At 37.8% G+C, this 20371-nt stretch overlaps 1 protein-coding gene across 1 annotated transcript; it reads left to right on the forward strand.

The window, feature by feature from the left end:
* Positions 1 to 2809: 2809 nt before the first annotated feature.
* On the forward strand, positions 2810 to 9070 carry LOC145783230 (uncharacterized). The gene is made up of 5 exons (XM_082595037.1): positions 2810 to 2993; positions 4697 to 4766; positions 5468 to 5671; positions 6810 to 6964; positions 7334 to 9070. The coding sequence occupies exons 1-5, from the start codon at positions 2920 to 2922 to the stop codon at positions 7449 to 7451; spliced, it is 621 nt and encodes a 206-aa protein (XP_082451163.1). The 5' UTR covers positions 2810 to 2919; the 3' UTR covers positions 7452 to 9070.
* The last annotated feature ends 11301 nt before the right edge of the window (positions 9071 to 20371 follow it).

A 20371-nucleotide genomic window follows, 5' to 3' on the forward strand; every position in this document is an offset into this window, starting at 1 on the left:
CATAATGACTCAGCATTTCAGCAGCCTCACTCAACAAAATGTAGCCTATGTTGTTATATCAGCTAACAGATTAGTACAGAAAATTGTGTATATTACTGCATTCAAACGTTTTGCTGCCTTAGTTTCTGCATGTGTATTTGTTTTCTTTTTGGACTAGACTAGAGTAAAAACCAGTAGCGTAGCCAGGAATTTTGAAAGGGGGGGTTTTGACCACCCAGCGGCGGGGGGTCTGGGGGGGCCTCCCCCAGAAAATTTTGAAAAATTACTTTGAATTTGGTACATTCTGAGAGCATTTTCAACAAAAATATGGGTACGAATATTCCTGTAAAATGGTGCTGTCCGGTAGCATAGCAAAAGGATAAGATCATGTTTTCTTCGGCATTTTTCGGAAATAAAGCTAAGTCCAGGGCCGTAGCCAGACCGCAGAGCAAAGGGGGGCTAACTTTTTGTTAGGGGAGGCCGAAAAAATTTAAATGATTTTGGCATTTTAACCTCTTAAATACCGGTATCCACAAAAATTGCAATATATCAGATTACTGTTAAGACCAACACTGGTCTCTTATTTTATCCGCTAGTTAAATCACGGCAACCATATTACAGTACAATGACCAACATAACACAGCAATTGTTGACTTGTAGTATAAATAGCGGTAGGCTACTTGTTATGAGCAGTAGCGTAGCCAGGAATTTTGAAAGGGGGCGAGGGTTGACGGCGTGTTTCGCTTATGGCGGCACCCAGCGGAGGAGGGTCTGGGAGGCCTCCCCCAGAAAATTTTGAAAAATTACTTTGAATTTGGTGCATTCTGAGAGTATTTTCAACAAAAATGTGGGTATGAATATTCCTGTAAAATGGTGCTGTCCGGTGGCATAGTAAAAGGATAAGATCATGTTTTCTTTGGCATTTTTCGGAAATAAAGCTACAAGTCTCTATGTTTTCTTGTTGGTAATTTCTGGCTGATATATTTGAATGTTTGGTAATGGCAAAACTCGCTCTTTGCAGTTTCGTTTAAAATTAGGCAAACTTTGTTTTAGAGACATAAAGAGACTGAAAGCATCATTCTCAATATCGTGACGTCACACACGTGCCAAAGAGAGGGTTGCAACCCCCATGCATAAACCATTCCTGCTAGAAAACCATTGTAGGCCTGCTGGAAAACCATTCCCCCTTTGTTAGGTTATCATTCTTTCCCAAAACATTTTTATTTTGCACAGTTTCTGACAATTTTTCTACCAACCCAACACGTGTTGGCCTTGGTTGAATTGAACATGTTGAGGTTGCCAAAGGAGGGTTAGGGGGGGGGGGGGGCGAAATTGTTTAATCATCTTATGTCTGTTAACTAAACAAAACAATTGTTGTTGATTGGGCCTAGGTTGGAGCTCTGCAACGGAAAAGATGAGCAAAATCATTATAATCGAGAATGTTGGGATTTTGCCAGGAGAAGAAAATTTTTTTCAGGGGGGGGCGAGGCCCCCCTGGACCCGGCTGGCTACGGGCCTGGCTAAGTCTCTGTGTTTTCTTGTTGCTAATTCCTGGCTGAGATGTTTGAATATTTGGTATTGGCAAAACTCGCTCTGTTAATGCAATTTTGTTTAAAATTAGGCAAATTTTTTTTAGACTGAAAGCATCATTCTCAATATCGTGACGTCACACACGTGCCAAAGGGGGGTTGTTACCCCAAACCCCCTCCCCCCTTGGCTACGCCACTGGTAAAAACTATTTAATCACTGCAACTCCCCAGCAACGCATTATGATTGCATGCGTTTCACTACCTGGCTATTTGACCTTGATTTAGTGCACATTCTGTTTTCACTGCGTTGAAAAAAGTGAGTAACTTACCAGATTGCAATCGTTCGCTATCCGCAGTAGTGTTTGGAAGAGGGCCCAATTTTAAATTTATTAATCTTCTTCACAGATCAAGAATGGGTGATTTTGGTAAAATTGGAAATGTCCAAGCCTCCTAAGGCAAGGTATCCCATTATTTAAAGGCAAAATGGTTGTCATTTTTGAATTTTTCATGATCAAAATCATGGTAAACAATGCGAGAAGCTAAATAATTTAAACTTTTTTGAATTTTGATTAGGTCTAAACCCATATACAGTAGTCATGAAGCAATTTGTTGCAATGGAAAAGTACAACAACTACAGGGACTTACAATACTCAGATAGAACACCCTAAGGGAAATCCCCGATTTGTTGCCGACGATTGTGAGTGTGGCGATTCATTATTTTCATCATTCATGGAAAAGTACTGCAGGGATGAAAGCTGTGTTTTTAAAGCGACAGCTTCCTGATTGGTGCTCATTTTTTAGGTTGATTGAACGGAAAATTACAAAACCAAAAGTAGGATTGTTTTGAACAAAATTGTCATAAGTCACGTAAACACCAGACATGTATAAATTTTAAAGGTACGATCTTGACTTGAGACACTTCGCATTGTGATGGAAAGAACATCAATTTTCAGAAAAGTTTGCCAATTGAGATAGTTTTCGGACGTTTCTTACTACAGGAAATTATCATTCAGCAAATTGATCAATCAGTTAGTTAAACAGACACGAGTTAGATGAAAAATACAATAATTTGTGTGATAAATCTAAGTAAAAATAGTTATTGTCAGAGGTAGGCTAAAGAAAATGAACATATCAATGAGAAACTTTTCAAATCTAAACTCGAGTGCTTATTGTGGTTTGAAAAGTAGTTTATTGGTTTGCGCTTTTGGAACTATTCAACTTATACTTATGTGCTACAATACTGCCGTAATTCAACCATTGGCCTTTCAGTTTACTAGTCTACTCTTATGATTGAAGATATGAAAAGTCGTGATGTTCTAGTGCTGTTTGTGACAAATTAAATTTTTTTGTCTATTTTACATGTATTAGATAATTTGTGTTTGGTTTAATAATTTAATTGTAGAAAAAAAAAATGAATTTTTCAGGTTTTTTTTGTTTGGGCTTGTTGACATCATTGCCGCTATTTGCTTCAGCAAAACGTAAGAGGTAAGATGTTTACGTCCGGTTAAGAAAATAATTAAATTGCAATTGCTTTCATAAACTAACTATTCTTTGGAGCAAAACAGTTCTAACCGCTGGTCAATTTGATAAAAAATAAAGTGCTCAATGTAAAAGCCGAACTCACGACCAGCAAACGCTTCGAAAACTCCTGTTTTCAATTACACATTTATCGTAGGCCTAAAGGCTACGATCATAATCGATAAACGCTTCATGATCTATTTCTAGCTAGAGTTTTGTGTTTCAGTATTTTTCATCAAAGCAAACAGACAAATGTTGTAGATAAAGGAGCAAAATAAAGCTTCTGCTTGATAAATAAAGTCAGTTCATTTTTGCATTGATTCAACGTTCACAATAAACCAATTGCTGGCACGTGATGTGATTTTCCGAACAATGATATACGATGACCTCATATCACGAGACACGCACCTCAGCCCTCAACGGAAAAGTACTCAATAGGCATTTGCTTTTCTCTGTGGTCACGTACTTCTTCTGACGTAATCTTGCACGGAACAAGTAGATTTTACACCCATAGTAGTAAAAATGTGTTATTACAACACCGCGTTCTGTTGTAAATTCGGCGAATGTTTGTTCAGCTCATTCAATGTGACGTTCTTGTCAGCATGGCACTACTATTTTGCATTCATTAAATGCTGGCATTTGCGCAACAATCTAACCTCTTAGTGTAATTTATTAAGAATCGATTTCGCTATAGCATATTCAGCTTATTCAAATAGAATCTTGTCAGCAGTCACCATGAAACAATATTGTCTTTTCTCACCACCAACAGGCATTGCGTAATTGTCCCAGATAGAAAATCTTTTTTTTCTTCTATTGATTCAACGTCTGCAGACGTTGAGAATCAATAAAATAAACACTGATTTGCTGTGTGAGATCAATCGACTGCGGAAAATATCTAGTGATAAACAGGCTACCACATCATGCCAGTGTTCCCTCCTATAAACCATATGAGTGGGCATGTATTCTGACTCTTTGCAAATAATTCTATTCAAAATTTTTAATGTTCAAGGTTTTGTTTGCAAGATTTTTCTGCAAAGGAGTAGCATGTCAACCGTCACGCCTCTCTTTGTCAGCCAATCAGATTACGTTGCGTTCAACTCGTATACGAGTGGGAGGTTCAGCAGCTTTTTTTCGCCTTTTCATTTCAAGATTCATTTTAGTCTGCAAAGTATTGATTTCCGCAATTGAACCAAAGACTGAACTGGTTCAGATCGTCATGGTGACACAACTACTCGATTGTGTAGTGTACACTGTACAGTGTACACACTACACAGTACACACCCCGTTCAGCAAGGAGGCGTGGCATGTGACGGTCACCTTCACGGTTTCGCGTTTCTCTAATTTTCTAGCTCAAAAGTGAAGTTTCTAGCTAATTTTTTAGCTCTAATTTTCCTGATCTCTGCTTAGACTTTGTAATTATTCTCGCGGTTATGGTTGAATGTATAGAAAAGCTGATCCACATTAAGTCAAGGCGGCTAAAATCAGGCTGCATTGAACTTTGCACTAATTGTGAGCACCTGTGTGGCTGATTCAAAAAGTTATAGACTACGGTTAAAAAGCATAGCTATTTATTGTTAAGAACAACCAAAAGCTCTTTTGATCAGTAGCCTACTTTGTATCAATCGAGTTAGCTTCCTATTAAATTGAGAAGTATTGTTTATGTTTTGCAGAGATCCAGCGCTGAGGCAAAGCTTCTTGAAATCTGCCGCTTTTCGAAACAGTGTTGTAAATACTATGCAGGTAAGCAACGCCTCTCCCCAGTGGCGTACACAGGGGGAAGGGAGGCATTGGGTTATGCCTCCCTTCCATTTTTTCCCCGTAATTTAAGTGTTACTTTGTCAAAAAATGTGCAATTTAATCGAATGCCCCCCTCGCCCGCTACAAACTTCTGCCTGCGTCACTGCTTCTCATTGTGTCTGTCACTCAATGTGCTGGAACAGCAAAGATAGCTGATAACAAAAGTAGTCTGGTGGCTTATTTCGGCAAATGTTTGTATTTTATTTTTTTAATCTTCTTGTGGTCCTGTTTATGTTAGCCTATTTTCTCACTGTCAGGTGGAGTTACTAACTCTGCTAGAAAGAAGGCAATCATTTACGTCTTTGACTTTGATGGATTGCGGAAATTTTTATCAGCGGACAGAAAAAGCCTCTAAGGAAGCTTAATTCTGGCAGTTACTTAAAGTAGCTTTGCACTACTGGTGCACAGGGTGGTCACCAGTCCAAACCACTTTGACATATAACTCCACCAGGCATTGATGTAAATATAGACACATGGGGTAGCATTGGACCATGACCAGAAAAAAATCTAATCCATCTAAGACAATCTATCCCTCAAAGGTTAAATCAAGTCAATTTATTTTGTTTCAACCGTTCACTTGGTTCCATTTATTAACAGTTAGCCTACTTTTCAGTAATTTTCTCACTTTACATTTTTTTTTGCAGACTTACAATGACGCTGATGTGTTTTGCAAAAGGAAACATGGCCTTGACCATTTCTTTGCTTCAACTGACAACTGTGAAAGATGTGACCTGGAATGTAGCTATCCTTTTCAAAACGTGACTCATACCTGCATGAATAAATGTGAAGGTTATATGATAAACAAGAACTTGCTGGAAAATTTAAACGAAGCCAAAAAAAGAATACAGGTCAGAAGTGCATCGTGTTGTCCAACTGTTGCTTAGCATGCAAATTCAGACGTAACTTCAACGTATTCAGACGCATAGGCGTAGCCAGGGGGGGGGCGAAAGGGGCCATGGCCCTCCCCCCAAATTTTCGAAGTTTGGATTTCGAAGTTGAGCCCTTTGTTGAAAATATAATAAAATTTCCAAGACATCTGGCTATTAACACCCCAAGGACTTGTTTTAGACACACAGAAAGACACCAATAAACTTTGCAAATCGTAAATCACGCAAAATTTTCTGGATTTAAGTTTCTTTTAACTAATTTGTGGAAGCAATTTCAGAATGGCTTACTCTGTTGGGTTTTTCTGTAGCTGAGTTTTTGGTGTTCTCTAGTTTTAGCCGCAGATTTTGACCGTTCGTGTGTAAGAGCTACCATTAATAAGTTAATAGCTGTTTATCTGCTAATAAATTTCATACAAATATTACCCTAAAAGTGTTTCCAGAAAGCGCTATAATCCATTTATTTAAGTGTAATTTTGCAAAAATTTTCCGGGGGATCATGCCCCCGGACCCCCCTAGAATACGCGTGCCTTCGGCACGCTCTAACCCCCACCAGTTTCATTGTTTCCCCTTGCTCAAGCCACCAGGATACGCCACTGCACATCAGGTGGCGATGTCTTAAATCAAACACTTTGTCGTTCTCTTCAATTCATCAAATATTTGGCCCCCCCAAATTTTTTTCCTGGCTACGCCACTGTTCAGACGTATAAATAATGTAAAGAGAAGATTTTTTTTGTATCACTCAAGAAAAATAAATATCTCATACGAAATAGACCTACCAGTCTACGTATTTGTAATCTGTAGGTCGCTGCAGCAGACGAAGTGTCACATGAACGTGATATTGTGAGCGTTCTTCTCGAAACGTTTCTGATAGAAAGTAAATTAATTGAACGATTTGCCATCTGCAGCGTTGTCTAGCAGTTTGAGGGTCAGGGAAATAGTCATTTCGATGAGGAGTTCGATTCCCACTCCTGCCATAGCAAAAGCAAGAATCAACTCTGAGAGCTAGAAGGGTTACAATGACTGCAGTCAGCTGGTTTATAAAGAAAATTGTCTAAAAATGTAAACAATGGCGGCTCTTCAATGAAAATCTTTGTTTCAGACTCTAGAAGATTGGAAAATTGAAATGGGGAAGCAACGTGCAGCAGACAAGAAAATTTTCATCCTTGTGATGATTGCTGTTGTCGTGGTGGCTGCGATCTTTGCCGTATGTGGTGTTAGATATGGAAGATGGTTGCAAAACCATTGTGCTAAAACGTAAGTGTTTGTGTTTGAAATGACAACAATAACCACTGGAGCTTCAGCTATTTGGTTGGCCTCACCAGTGTCACATCACTAATTATTTGGCTACCAGTACTAAAGAAGTCTTTGTGACTTGGTTGATAGTATCATTATAATCGGAAGAAAGTCTTTCTAGAAGCTTGATCTTGACCGTTTCACGAGACCCACTTGTAGGTGCTTTGAACTACTGACGGCCGCGTGCTTTTGAGCGGTGTCATATACCGACACTCTTTGAAGCGTCGAAAGAGCGCTTTTACCGCTCGGTTACATTGCTCGGTCCCACATTGTGTTGTCACAATAAACGCAAATAAAGTGATTGTTCTTATAAGCTTTCTGTATTAATAGTTATGCTCCACGTCCTCCTCAACAAGAACAACCCGTAGATGACAAAGCCCCAGAAGAAGATGATCAACGATTTCTTGACCCGGGATATGACGGTTCCGGGGCAATGTTAAATGTTTGATAAATTTTCAGAGACTCAGTGATAGAAATCACAACAGAGAGTAATATTATATTATTTCGCTTTGTTTCGGATAGTTACGTAACTATGAAGCCGATAGTGAGGAGTGGAGTGCATATTGCTTCGAAAAATGAATCAAAATATAAAAATTGACTCGGAATTATTCAAAATGTTTTCAGGTTTGTGTCTTTTTTTTTGAACTTGAAAAATTTCTATCTTCAAAACTTTTGGCTATATGCCCACAAGCAATAATTATCTTGATCTTACTGGTTTTTTATGAAAAGTGTTCATCAGATTTGTGATAGAAAGTTACTTATCTCAACAATTGATTTCATTTTATGGCCGTGATTTTCGTGACCTTTATTACTTTGTTTTTTAGATAATTTTGTTTTTTCATCAAACTAAAACGTCTAACTTTGCTTTATTTTGCACGGACGAAATAAAGTTAATTTGATGACGTCATATTTAAACGTTGCTGAGTTAATGTATTAATTCGCGTTATGTGTTTGCGTTTGTTTCTTTTGATTGTTGTTGTGGGAAGTTAAAAACAAAGTGGTCCAGAAACGTAGCCACGGAGGGCTTGGGGAAGGGCGATTTCATTTTGCACCCTCAAACGTTTTATTTTGCCTCCCTATATGTTTTGACACTACTACATCGTTTTAATGCCACTGTAATTCATGTTGAATGACGTTTTCTTCCCCAACAGTTGCTTTTGCTTCCTTTTCGTTTCTTTGTAGCTAGCCTGCAGTCACTAAAGTGGTCTACCATTTGCTGTTGGCGAAAAAAACGTTTGTTACAAAATAATCGCCTTTGTTATAGCAATGTTGAAAAAAATGTGCCTTATCCAAAACGTAGTCAGTATTTACGATAGTAAACGTGTGTAGTATATTTTAATTGTTATAATAGGCTGGGGTTTCTTAGCTTTAAATCGCCCCAAACTAGTTTTAAAAAGGTTTTTCAGCAAGAGGAAATATTCTAATTCATGCTTAGGTCTACATATCTCAATAATCTGTATTGATCTATAGGCCTATAATCAAGACTATAGGCCTATAATCAAGACTATAGGCCGCTGCTATGCTAAGAATTAAAACGTGTTGTGTAGAGTGTAAATACATCATTTCTACAAAATATATCAATCAGCCAACTAAGAACACTTTTGGAACACTGCGCGACAAAGGGAACATTGGAAGAATTTACAAACTGAGCATCTATAGTTCATCAAAGGCCGCATCGGCTCTGATGCTGTAGCAGTAGAATGTAACTGTAGAGTATTATTTTATGATGAGATTTGTCTTTTCGTAAATGTTTTTTTATAAGAAACGTTAACCGGTTAACAAAAATTGGATTTTTTTTATTGTTTTTGCGTTGAAACTATGTAGAGCATTTATTTGTTGGAACCATGTCATCGCTTCTAGGATTGTCGAACCCTCAAAAATCCTCTGATCCAAATTACACTCGAGGGTATGTAACTTGGACCACTTATTCGATATTTTGTTATTGGGTCATTTTTTTTATAGTCAATAAATGACGCTTCGTAAATATGCTACTGCATGTATACTGTAGTGTCACAGGCTATGTGACATCTGCATTAAAAAACTACAATAAAATTGAAAAAAAAGTGATTTTGTCGTAATTTTGTTTTTTCTTCTTAAGGGTTCCAAATTATATAGGTTCCCCTGATATAGGATTTGATTTTTATCTTGTTTCAGTTGCCCATGTAATAGCCTAAATCTATTAAAGCTAACATCCAGCCTACACGTATTCTTTTACCCTATAGGCCTACATCACATAGGTGCAAAACATCAGGTTTACGACCACGACACTTTCTGAGAGCAAAATTTAAGCTAGCTAAACTGGGTCTACACCAGCCATGCCAAATTGTGTAAGCATACTTACTGTTCTGTTTGATTGGTGTAAACCCTATTGCCACAAGACACATGCATAAAGTCATTGTAGCATAATAATAGCCTAGAGCCCTAGACATCAAACAATCAAAACGAAATGAACATATAATAGGATAGGCCTACTTATTTACAAGATGATTATAAGTTATGAACAGAGGTGGTCAGTAGCACACTACTTTTGTACAGAGATGTACGTATACATAGCCTCCGCCGCAAGCCGCAAATTCTAAGCCGTAGACTTGCGGCGTAAACTTTTTGTTTACGCTAACGCTTACGGCCACATTTTTTTGGATAGTTGTCGCTTGAGGCTACGCCATAAAGTTTTCGCGATTTTTTAGCCTATAGTAGAGCTACTCAACTAATGTTAGCAAAGGTCCATTTTGACAAGTTTAATAGTTTTGCGGTCAGGTGAATATTTCATAATATGCAACCACACAGGGCCGTAGCCAGACCGCAGAGCAAGGGGGGCCAACTTTTTCTTAGGGAAGGCCAAAAAATTTAAATGATTTTGGCATTTTAACCTCTTAAATACCGGTATCCACAAAAATTGCAATATATCAGATTAGTGTTAAGACCAACACTGGTCTCTTATTTTATCCGCTAGTTAAATCACGGCAACCATATTACAATGACCAACATAACACAGCAATTGTTGAATGTTGACTTGTTGTATAAATAGCGGTAGCCTACTTGTTACGAGCAAAAACTTTAACTAGCTCGAAGAAGCTAGTGCCGAGGATTTTGATATATATGATTACATTCCGCCTATACAGTACACCCGTAAGCTAGTCTATTGCAATTGCAGTCGCGGATGTTTGGATGCAAACCGTCTCACAAACAAGTCTAAATCGATAGATTTCGATACAGAATGTTCATTGTTCATTGTTGCAATTTATCACTGCACAAATTGGTTATCACTGACCCTTAGAATTAGGTATGGTACCGAGAATAGCGATAGCTAATACCAACTAGCCTAATTTGTACCGGTTTGTAGGCCTGCTGGAAAACCATTCCCTCTTTGTTATAGGTTATCATTCTTTCCCAAAACATTTTTATTTTGCACAGTTTCTGACAATTTTTCTACCAACCTAACACGTGTTGGCCTTGGTTGAATTAAACATGTTGAGGTTGCCAAAGGAAGGCAGGGCCGTTGACAGGATTTCTCGGGCCCGGTACCAATTTATTTTCGGGCCCCCTTCGGCCTTCATCGACTATGTTATGAAAATAAAGGTTGTTTACAAACTTTTATTGATGTCGTTTAAGCATGGTCATTTAACAAATCTTGCGCAATCTTAAAATTTCTTGAACCGCAAAACTTACTATCTCTATCTAGCGGCTGCTTTTTTGAACTTTTATTTGTCATATGGCGCTAGAGTATTCTAGGCTCACCAGAAGAGAATTTACAGCAAAGGTAGTGCAGACAGTCAGAAAGTTTTCAATTTGATTTGGGAAAGGTGTTTGGGCCTCGATCAAACATTTGCAGATTGCTGCAATCTGAAAAGCGGTTTTGGGAACGTTCAAATATTACGTAACGCTTTTTTTCCGAATTTTTGACCCCCCCTCCCCCATGTAACGCCAACGTAACGCTTTTTTCAATCCCCCCCTCCCCCATGTAACGCTTTTTCACTACAAATTCAGCACAAAAAACTACCATTCCGTACTCGAAAGCGTTATGTAACGTTTTGCTTGAACCCCCTCCCCCCCGATGTGACGCTAACGTAACGCTTTGCATAAACCCCCTCCCTCCCCCTCGTAGGCGTTACGTAATATTTGAACGTTCCCTTTGTGCAGTTTTTAGTGCAGTGCAATGCAATTTTTAGTGCAGAAACAGGGATAGCAATCTTCTTACCTGTGCCATTTCAGTTTGAGTTTAAACAAATATTAACCTGTTTATGTTGAAATTCGTGTTTCGGGTAATATTCATGGTTAGGGAAATCACTAAAACTAAATTCTTACTTTACTGTTTGGTGGCTGAAGTGGCTATTTGACCACCAGAAAGCTGAAGTAAAGTGCTGTGTTAAGCCCTTTGTGGGCCCCCGGGGCCAAAATAATTTTGAGCCCCTTATTGACAAGCAGACTTATGATAATGTAGTGTGTATGTTAACTGCACTGATATGGAAAGGTGGTTCACTTCATTAGACTTTCTCACCAGTTGAGAAAACAATACAAATGTAAATAAGAGCAAACACAGGTCTATCAAGTCATAGCTACACCTTTGCTTGCAATGAAAACCAAAAGTGTTAACGATTTCTAAACATACTGGCAACGGTCATGAAGCGTATGGGTCATTCAACCCAGATCTTATATCACACAGTAGAAGCTGGTATCAAAATTTGACATGCTTATCACATTGAGTTCATACAATTTTTTACATCGGACAAGACTTGACAAAATTATGACAATTTTAAATTGGTTAGGTACCTACATTTAGAAGCAATTTTTTCCAAAAATTACAATTGGCATTTGAAATTTCACTAACCTATTATTTTTAAATGTATAGCCATAACATAGCAAAACAGTTTAGAAGTGCAAAAAAAAGTGAATTCCCAAATGCTTTAACAAACAACATTTTAACACTTTCACCAAGTGGTAATTATGTTTTGCCTTATAGGATCGCCGAGGTGGAGGCTGACTTGGTGACCTCATAAGGTCTTTCGCTTCTTTCCTATCTCACTTTTATGTAATGTACCAGTGCATTTGATGTAATATTTTGTGAAAAAAAATAAACCAGTGATTGATTGATTAAACCACTCACCTATACAATACTTTCAAAAAGCTAACAAGTACCCAATCAAAATGCTAACATGAAAACTCAAGTGTACTCAAATGTGCATAATCAGGAACTTAAGTACGATAAAAACAATAGTTTACCAATCTAGTGATATACTTTCAATTCACAACAGAACAGTGTTAATCCATAACAGCACAGAATGGCGTACATGGTTTATTAACTAGGCCTACTCACACAAGATACACTATTATTATAGAAACCTGTTGTTAATCATGCTATATTTCACTAAAACATTTTTTTTATTAATTGCTTTATTTTTGGAACATTGTGGTTCTTGAATTTAAGAAGCACAATTATTATGAGCAGCAGTTGCTGTAATCTAACTGTTGAATTAACTTTTCTACATGTAATTATTTTTTCATATGCAAACACCATTGGTCATGCTAAAAACAGTTGTTATTGAAATGGTGCATAAGTGCTGACTTATGTAGATGAAGTTTAATAACTTCATCACATGTAGCAACTATTTTACAGGAATCACAGCATACATAAGAAAATTACTATGATCTTTAACAAAACGGAGCAATATTTACAGTGTAACACTAGTTAATAGGTTTCTAGGTAAGGTCTAACAGCTTCATCACTCACTGACAACTTTGCAGTACTCAGAAAGCCTTCATAGGTTACTGGTGCTTAATGAAATGTTATAATGCTTACTGCACAATACCAGCTAACTACTACCTAGTTAAACTTTTATAACTTCATAAACAATCATCAACCCAGCAGTGTACAGAACACAGCAGAAATATAACTAATAGTAAACACAGGTCTATCAAGTTATAGCTTCATCTTTGCTTGGAATGAAAGAAATGAAACATAAAGCAGCAACGATTTGAAATCACAAACAAAATACTGGCAACTGTCATAAAATACTTATTATACTGGTATCTAAATGTAATATGCTGGTTACACTTGCTGATAGCTACCTCTGTAAAGTCAGGGATATTTATAATTGCGGGATTGTAAATGCTAAAAATGAAATGCTAATTAATCTATGAGAAATGCTATTTTGTTTACTGTTCACAATTTTTTAGCAATAAACAAAATATGACTGCACAAATGGAATAGGCTACAAATAAGACAAACATTTTTATGGCCTACAGTTAAAGGCAGGTTAATTGATTATATACCTATTACACTACTCAATGTTCGCTTGTTACTTGCTGACCTTTGACTTTGAGGTCAGTATTTGAATTGTTTGTCTTACTTTTGGTGGTCGTTCTTAAGCTTGTAGCCTGCTGATCACTTTATCTGGTTCTTACCACAGCAATTAAAGACATGGGTAAAGATGGCATTAAATGCTTCATGGTTTCTGGTACATTCAAGGTTTAACATTTGGCTCAACATAACTTTTGAAAAAAAAAAAACTATGCAAAGACCTTGGAGAAAAACATTCCCTTGTTTGGAACATCTGCAAAACTTTTACAGCACGTCTGCACCATTGCTAATCATAGTAAACGAATGTATTCCAATTGCAATAACGGCAAAGCAAAGTTTGCTAGGTTCTGACAAACCTCCATGTTCAGCCATTTCAAAGAATTCCTCTTTGAGAGTTTTGTTTATCTGAAATGTTCAAAGCAAGAATGTCGGTAGTTCAAACAAGACATCTTCTTTATGAAATGCTGAATGAAATCTTGGTACATAGCAAGGTTACACCATTCTAGAACTAGATTACCGGTTGTAAACCAGTAACATTCACTTTGAAGTAAAGCTTAAGAAAACAAAACACCCTGTAAAACCAAAACGTTAGTTACGCTAAAAGTGCAACAGCCTTAATGCAGCTTCTGACACTTCAAAAAATACTTTTACCTTGCAAGTTATACCGGTAGATGTAGAAAAAATATTTTATTGTTAAATGGGATATCAATAGACCAACCATACTTTAAGCTAGTCCAGTATTACAAAAAGTATTTCATGTGTCTTGTTTACTTATTGGCAGACTTCAAAATCAATCGTACCTGACTCTTAAAGTTTGTGCTAACGAGAAGCTAACCTACAAAACATGAACGCTTTCACGGTTTCACCTTATGCTAAAGAAAGGTTTCAATCTATGCTTTTGCAAAATTTAGACAAGGCATTGCAATTAAGTTATGCAAATGTCTTATATAATTTGCCCATTTATGACAATCATTTTAAAATGAGCTGTCTACTTCGTGGTTTAACCTATAACAGTAGTACACAAAGTATGGTAACCCTACCACTACTAGTGTTGTAGTGTATAAAGCGGTTTCAGTTCAACAGTTGCCAATTCCAAAGTTTTACCACAAAATACGAAAAAATAAACAACCAAAATAATTAAAACACATTTATCTTAAACACACCTTTGTAGGAATTGGGCCTGTCTTGATTTCAAGTATTCAATTGCAACCAACCTGTTTTATTTCAAATGCAGGTAATTTTACTAATGTTGTCACATTTTAACTTAAGATAATGTGATTTTTAGAGATGTTTTGGTTTAAGGGCCCAGCATCTCATTGGTACCGGTACCGGGCCTAAATTATCTTGTCAATGAACAAGTAGGCTACACGCAGTAAACTTTAACAACTAAAAAACAGATTGTTACTGAAACGCAAAAGTCAATTACCTGTGGGCCCCCTGAAATTCTATCACAAAATAACGACCAAGATAATGTGATGATTTTAGAGATATTTTGATATAAGGGCCCAGGCCCAGCATCTCATTGGTACCGGACCTAAATTATCTTCTCAATGGAAGTACACACAGTAAACTTTAGCAGCTAAAAAACATGTTGTCACTGACACGCAAAAGTCTATTACTAGTAGGCCCCCTGAGATGGTGGGCCCAGTACCCAGAAGGGGGCCCGGTACTTTACCATCTGACGGCTAAAATAGCAGTTTTAACCTCTGATGGCAATTCCTTCAGATCTGATTATATTAAGATCTTGATTATGTTTGAAGTCGCGGGGAATTTTTAAAATCCGGGCCCCTCAAATATTCCGGGCCCGGGTCCAAAAGTACCACCTAGACCCCCCTGTCAACGCCCCTGAAGGAAGGGGTAGGGGGGGGGGGGCGAAATTGTTTAATCATCATAGCTGTTAACTAAACAAAACAATTGTAGTTAATTGGGCCTAGGTTGGAGCTCTGCAACGGAAAAGATGGGCAAAATCATTGTAATTGGAGCTGTTGCTCGAGAATGTTGGGATTTTTCCAGGGGGGGGGGCGAATTTTTTTTTCAGTGGTGCGATGCCTCCCTGGCCCCCGGCTGGCTACGAGCCTGCAACCACAAAAATTAAACAACCAGTAGCCTAGCCTACGAGCACCGAAACACTTTTCAGGTAGTGTGTAACACGACTTGGATTTTTGTCTGACACAAACAAACAAATGATTGATTGATTGATTGAATCTTTATCCTCGGACTGGGAAAGCTTCTTGCAGAGCTTAATCCTGGCAGTTTCGCATACTTGTAGAGGCTTTGAATCACTGACGCAGGCCCGGTCACCGAGATTGACAGAGTGAAGTTTCCGATTGTTGAAGTCTTGTTGCCGGGGAACTATTCCATCCATTAGATGCCGCTGAATGGAGAGCAGTCCTTAACGTGCGTTGCTCAAGCGCACACCCCGAGAGTCGAACCAGCGCCGCTTGATCTTGAAGCTTCTTTGTTCCAGAAGTGACGCGCTAACCAATTGAGCTATCGGGGCGGAAAGGAAATGTAGGCTATTGTGCTTCTTTGTAGTGTAGTTGTATGGATCGCACATCAGAGAAGACGGCAAAGCGTTGGGGGGTCTGGGGGCAAGGCCGCCAGCTCCTTGGATAATCATAAAAAATTGCTTTTCCTTAATGGAAATCTGTTTAAAGAGGCCCTAAAATGTGGCAATAAGGTTATTCTTCTAGAAGCCCGAGGTCCACCTTTAACACCCAGAAGGTCCGGATTCGGACCGCGGTCCGCCAGTTGAGTAGCCCTGGCGTATAGCGTTAACGCATACATTTTAATGTCTTTTTTTCGCTACAACACGCCAATACCTTCCAGCGCTGCAGTTAAAAGAATGTTTTCAATGGGCAAAGACATATTGGAACCAAAACGCAGCAAAATGTCAGATGAACACTTTCAGATGCTTGTGTTTCTTCGTGGAAATTCAAAATAAAACTTGTTTGTTTCAAGTGGTTTATACCCCGTGAATGTTTGGCCTCGTTGGTTTGGCACCTAGCAAACAAAATGAGTTTACGCTAGTGTATGCGCTGACTCTGACGCCGCCAACTTTTTTACAAGTTACGTTGACGCATACGGCGTATAGTTTTTCGAACGTTTGTGTTTACGCTGACGGCGTCAATATTTTTTGTATGCGCGTACATCACTGCTTTTGTAGGGGTACCTCCGGTACCATGTTTTTGGTAGCGGTGTGGGCTACATTTCTTTTAAAGTAGCGGCTGCAGTAACTTGCAGTAACAACCATCTTTCTTTTGTTGCTTATAAGTTTAGTACGCTACAGCTGCTTGATGCGAAACTGTAGGCTATTGTAGGCTCATCACAAGCTTGAATATCCGGTCTGTTTTTCGCTGATAGTCAGCCTAGTTTTTGGTAGGCAACAGTTTCCACCGTTTGATTGGACATCTCCTAGGTCCTAGCATCAGCAACTTTAATGTTACGTTGAAACGTTTTAAAATAATGTTTTGTTTCATTTTGACGGAAATTTTTTTTGTCTTTTTTGATTTCAAGATCTCAGCAATTTGGTGTTCTTATGCGCTGGAAAAAAATATGAAATGGTAATGTTTGAGAATCGTAGGCTAAGTAGAAAAGAGTCAAGACAAAAATACGTGGGATTCAGGCCCGTAGCCAGACATTTTCAAGGGGGGGGGGGGTCCAAAATCCAAAAATATGGACCTTTTGAAAACGCTTTCTTCTTGATGGTGTGTCCACAAGCAAGCAAAAACATAAGAAGCGGCAGTACATGTACCAACAAACTTCAAATTGTCAATTATAAAAAAATAAATAAATAAATACCGGTACGGTATGCTACAAACAATTTTCACATTAACAATAGCACATCTACAGTGGAACCGACAGGGGGGGGAGGAGAGAGGGCAGATGCCCTTATAAGGTCATGTAAGCTACTGCACAATTTGCAATATAGCCTAACAATTTGCGCCACTGGTGGTCCACCTAGAATTTTTAGTGGTCCAAAGAGAATTTTATTGGTTCACATAATGGACATCAATTGCCAATGATCTATGGAATTTTTTTCTTAAAAAATGGTCCATGGGACAATGGCACAAATAGCCTACACGTAAGCTTCAGCGAATTTCACTGTAATTCAGCTTAAAGTATATCTCACACTATCCACTAAACCAGTGGTTCCCAACCTGGGGTCTGCGGACCCCTTGGGAGTCCGTGAGAAAGTCTTTTGGGGGTCCGTGATTACCTTGATGAATTTTGGAAAAAACGACAAGCGATCTTTTTACTTTCATTTCTCTCATTAAATTTGCTTACGTTGAAAAAGTTTCGGCCTGGCACTTTGGGTCACCTTAATAATCAAATACTGCTGACATTTCTTGAACAATTCATTCATTTTCTTATTTGAGCAACTGTTTAACCTGATATTCGTCGCCTAGGAGTCATAGCGGCAATGCAATGTGACACAGTACAGAAGTTGAGTAGCATAATTATTACAATAGTCAATAGCATGTTAATTGAGTTTCAGGCAAAATTTAGGTAGGGGTTCGCAGAATTAATAATTTGTCTAAAGAGGCACCACGTGACAACAAAAAGGTTGGGAACCACTGCACTAAACCGGTAGCCACTTTAACCCTTTGCTTTTCAACGTTTTTTTGGAAGTTAACTGCTCAAGGGGGGGCCGTTTTTGGATCAAATTCAATCAGCTGTTACGTGTTATCCGCTGATGCTATTTCAACAGAAGTTGCACTGGTGTGAAAGCAAATCATTTGTCTATAAGTTTGAAAAGTCATTATTTTAAAATTTTATATGTTAAACTTGATATTTCAATTTTTGCAAAGGTACCCAAAAACGACAATTTTGATTTAACTTGCCGCTACTTAATTACCGTGCTAATCCGATTTCATGCAAACTTCTAAATAACAAAGACCTGGATCGAACGCACGAAGTGTGTGTGCGGTGTGCCGAATCATTGCATTGATTAGAATTTACGACTTGCGAGCAAATCTTATTGTAAGCTACTCACTGATTCTAAAATAGTTACAATCAGAGTATCATTGTTACACGAATTTGAAAAAAAAAAACTGCGTTTGTTGTCTTACATTTTTATCCTAAACTAATGCATTCCGAAACTCATGGCTAGCTTCTAGTTTTATGGAACCAAATTTCTCATAAGTAACACCTTAGCCTGCTTGAATAGCTGTTTACATCTTCGTTTGTGTATTTTAGGTCTACAATTGAGTTTGTAGTATGAATATTTTTAGTAGAGAGAAGACAATTGAACAAGTTGTTGAAATTATCTGAAATCTCTAAGTTCAAATTAGGTGCTTTTGAAATTGTGGATTTGTGTCAAGTCGCATCACAAATATCATGCAGGCCACATCATAAGTCATTTCGCTTACGGGTGTTTATAAACATGACTCATAAATTACATCCACAAAAAATACAGCATTTACATCAACAAAGCTAAGTTCGAAGCTCACTTTTTATTGAAGATTGTGTCAATCAATTTGAAAATACATTTTTAGTCCGCCAGCGTCGAAATAATGCAACAGCGAATTGAGGAACGTGCGTAAACAAAGGAAATGTAAAATAACCCACAGTCAGCAAATCTACATAAATTTAACGTTTACAAATGTTGAATCAATGTAAAAGGACTGGATTGCTGACTGGGTCCTTATTGTTTGAAGCACTAAAAATACGCGTAAAAGCGACAACATCAGCAAGGCAGTGATTATGTTTCTGGCCAAAAAAAAAATAACTTTTGACTTCAAAGATAAAAATGATTATAACGAAGCTTCAAAGTTTGTCGTAAAACATTTTACAGAGATACAATAAACATAATCATTTTGTGCCAGATTGTGAGAAGACTTCCTAGATTCTTTCCAACCATTTGCATGATTGCAAATTATTTTCTATAACTTTATATTGCTAAAAAATGGCTTCTTTGTTGAAACAACGTGGCTACAATTCTATAAAAAATTCTTAGGCCTACTACATTGAAGTAATGAAATTTTTTTTGTGATTTTGCTGATGACGTTTTACAATATCCGAGAAGTAAAAAATAGTAATGATGAATTATTTTACAAAACCGTGGTTTGCAAGTGCTTCACAAAAAATTGTTGGGGAAAAATTTACTATTAGACGTAAAACGTTTGTAAAAGAAAATTGTCGGTTTACGTATTTATAATGTTTATTGCGCTGTTATCGAATTATAAACTGCCTGTATTGTCTACCTTTGTGGTTGCCGGCCAGCTTAGAGCAGCATGCAAACTAAGCGTTTATGGTATTTGCATCGTGTTATGATTCTCGAAAATTTCCCACAAGGTCTTTATTTTTATCGTGATATTTTTGTGCCTTGTCTGTCCTGAACTTGAAGTTATTGTGCAGCACAATCCACATCGGTTTTTAGACTCAGTCTTCATTGAAAATCTTTTGTGTGGTGCATCATTTCAAGTAGTGTCTTCCCCTAAACTGTTACACAAATCGCCCAGAACCATTGTGTTATCTTACAGCAGTTGAGAGCCCGTTATTGTATGTGTGGAATTATTACTGTAGATGTCTGACTAAATTCATGCCAAAGTCGAGCAAATTCTGCTTTCGGGATCCTTGCCGTTATTTACGGTATTTTTTGTTGATGAGTTTAGGCAGCATTTTTCCAAGATAAATGAAGACATCGGTATTGTTCGTCATTTAGATTTAGTTTTCTCAGCATTGTTTATTCATTCTTTGATCCACTAGTTTGTCCCACTTTTGGTATAATCGGATCGTTTATAAATGGCGGGTTTTCACAATAGCCGGCCTCTTATACATTGGCGCAACGTATTCAGATGTTGAATCAATGATGAAGAAAGTTGATTTGTTGTTTGTCTTATGTGACGCCTAACTTTATGCCTCGTCTACAGTACAAAATATTTTGTAATGTACATTGTGTACATTGTACATTTTGTTTGTAGGCCTACATTACAAAATATTTTGTAATGTAGATGAGGCATTATCATCTTTATTTTGCGCTCTTTGGAACAAAACACAGTGCACTGTGAAACAAAAATACAAGACATAACAACAAGTAGGCGACATAAAGCAGTGAAGGGACGCCA

Source organism: Aplidium turbinatum, chromosome 14 (genome assembly GCF_918807975.1).
Source record: "Aplidium turbinatum chromosome 14, kaAplTurb1.1, whole genome shotgun sequence".
Classification (NCBI taxonomy): domain Eukaryota; kingdom Metazoa; phylum Chordata; class Ascidiacea; order Aplousobranchia; family Polyclinidae; genus Aplidium; species Aplidium turbinatum.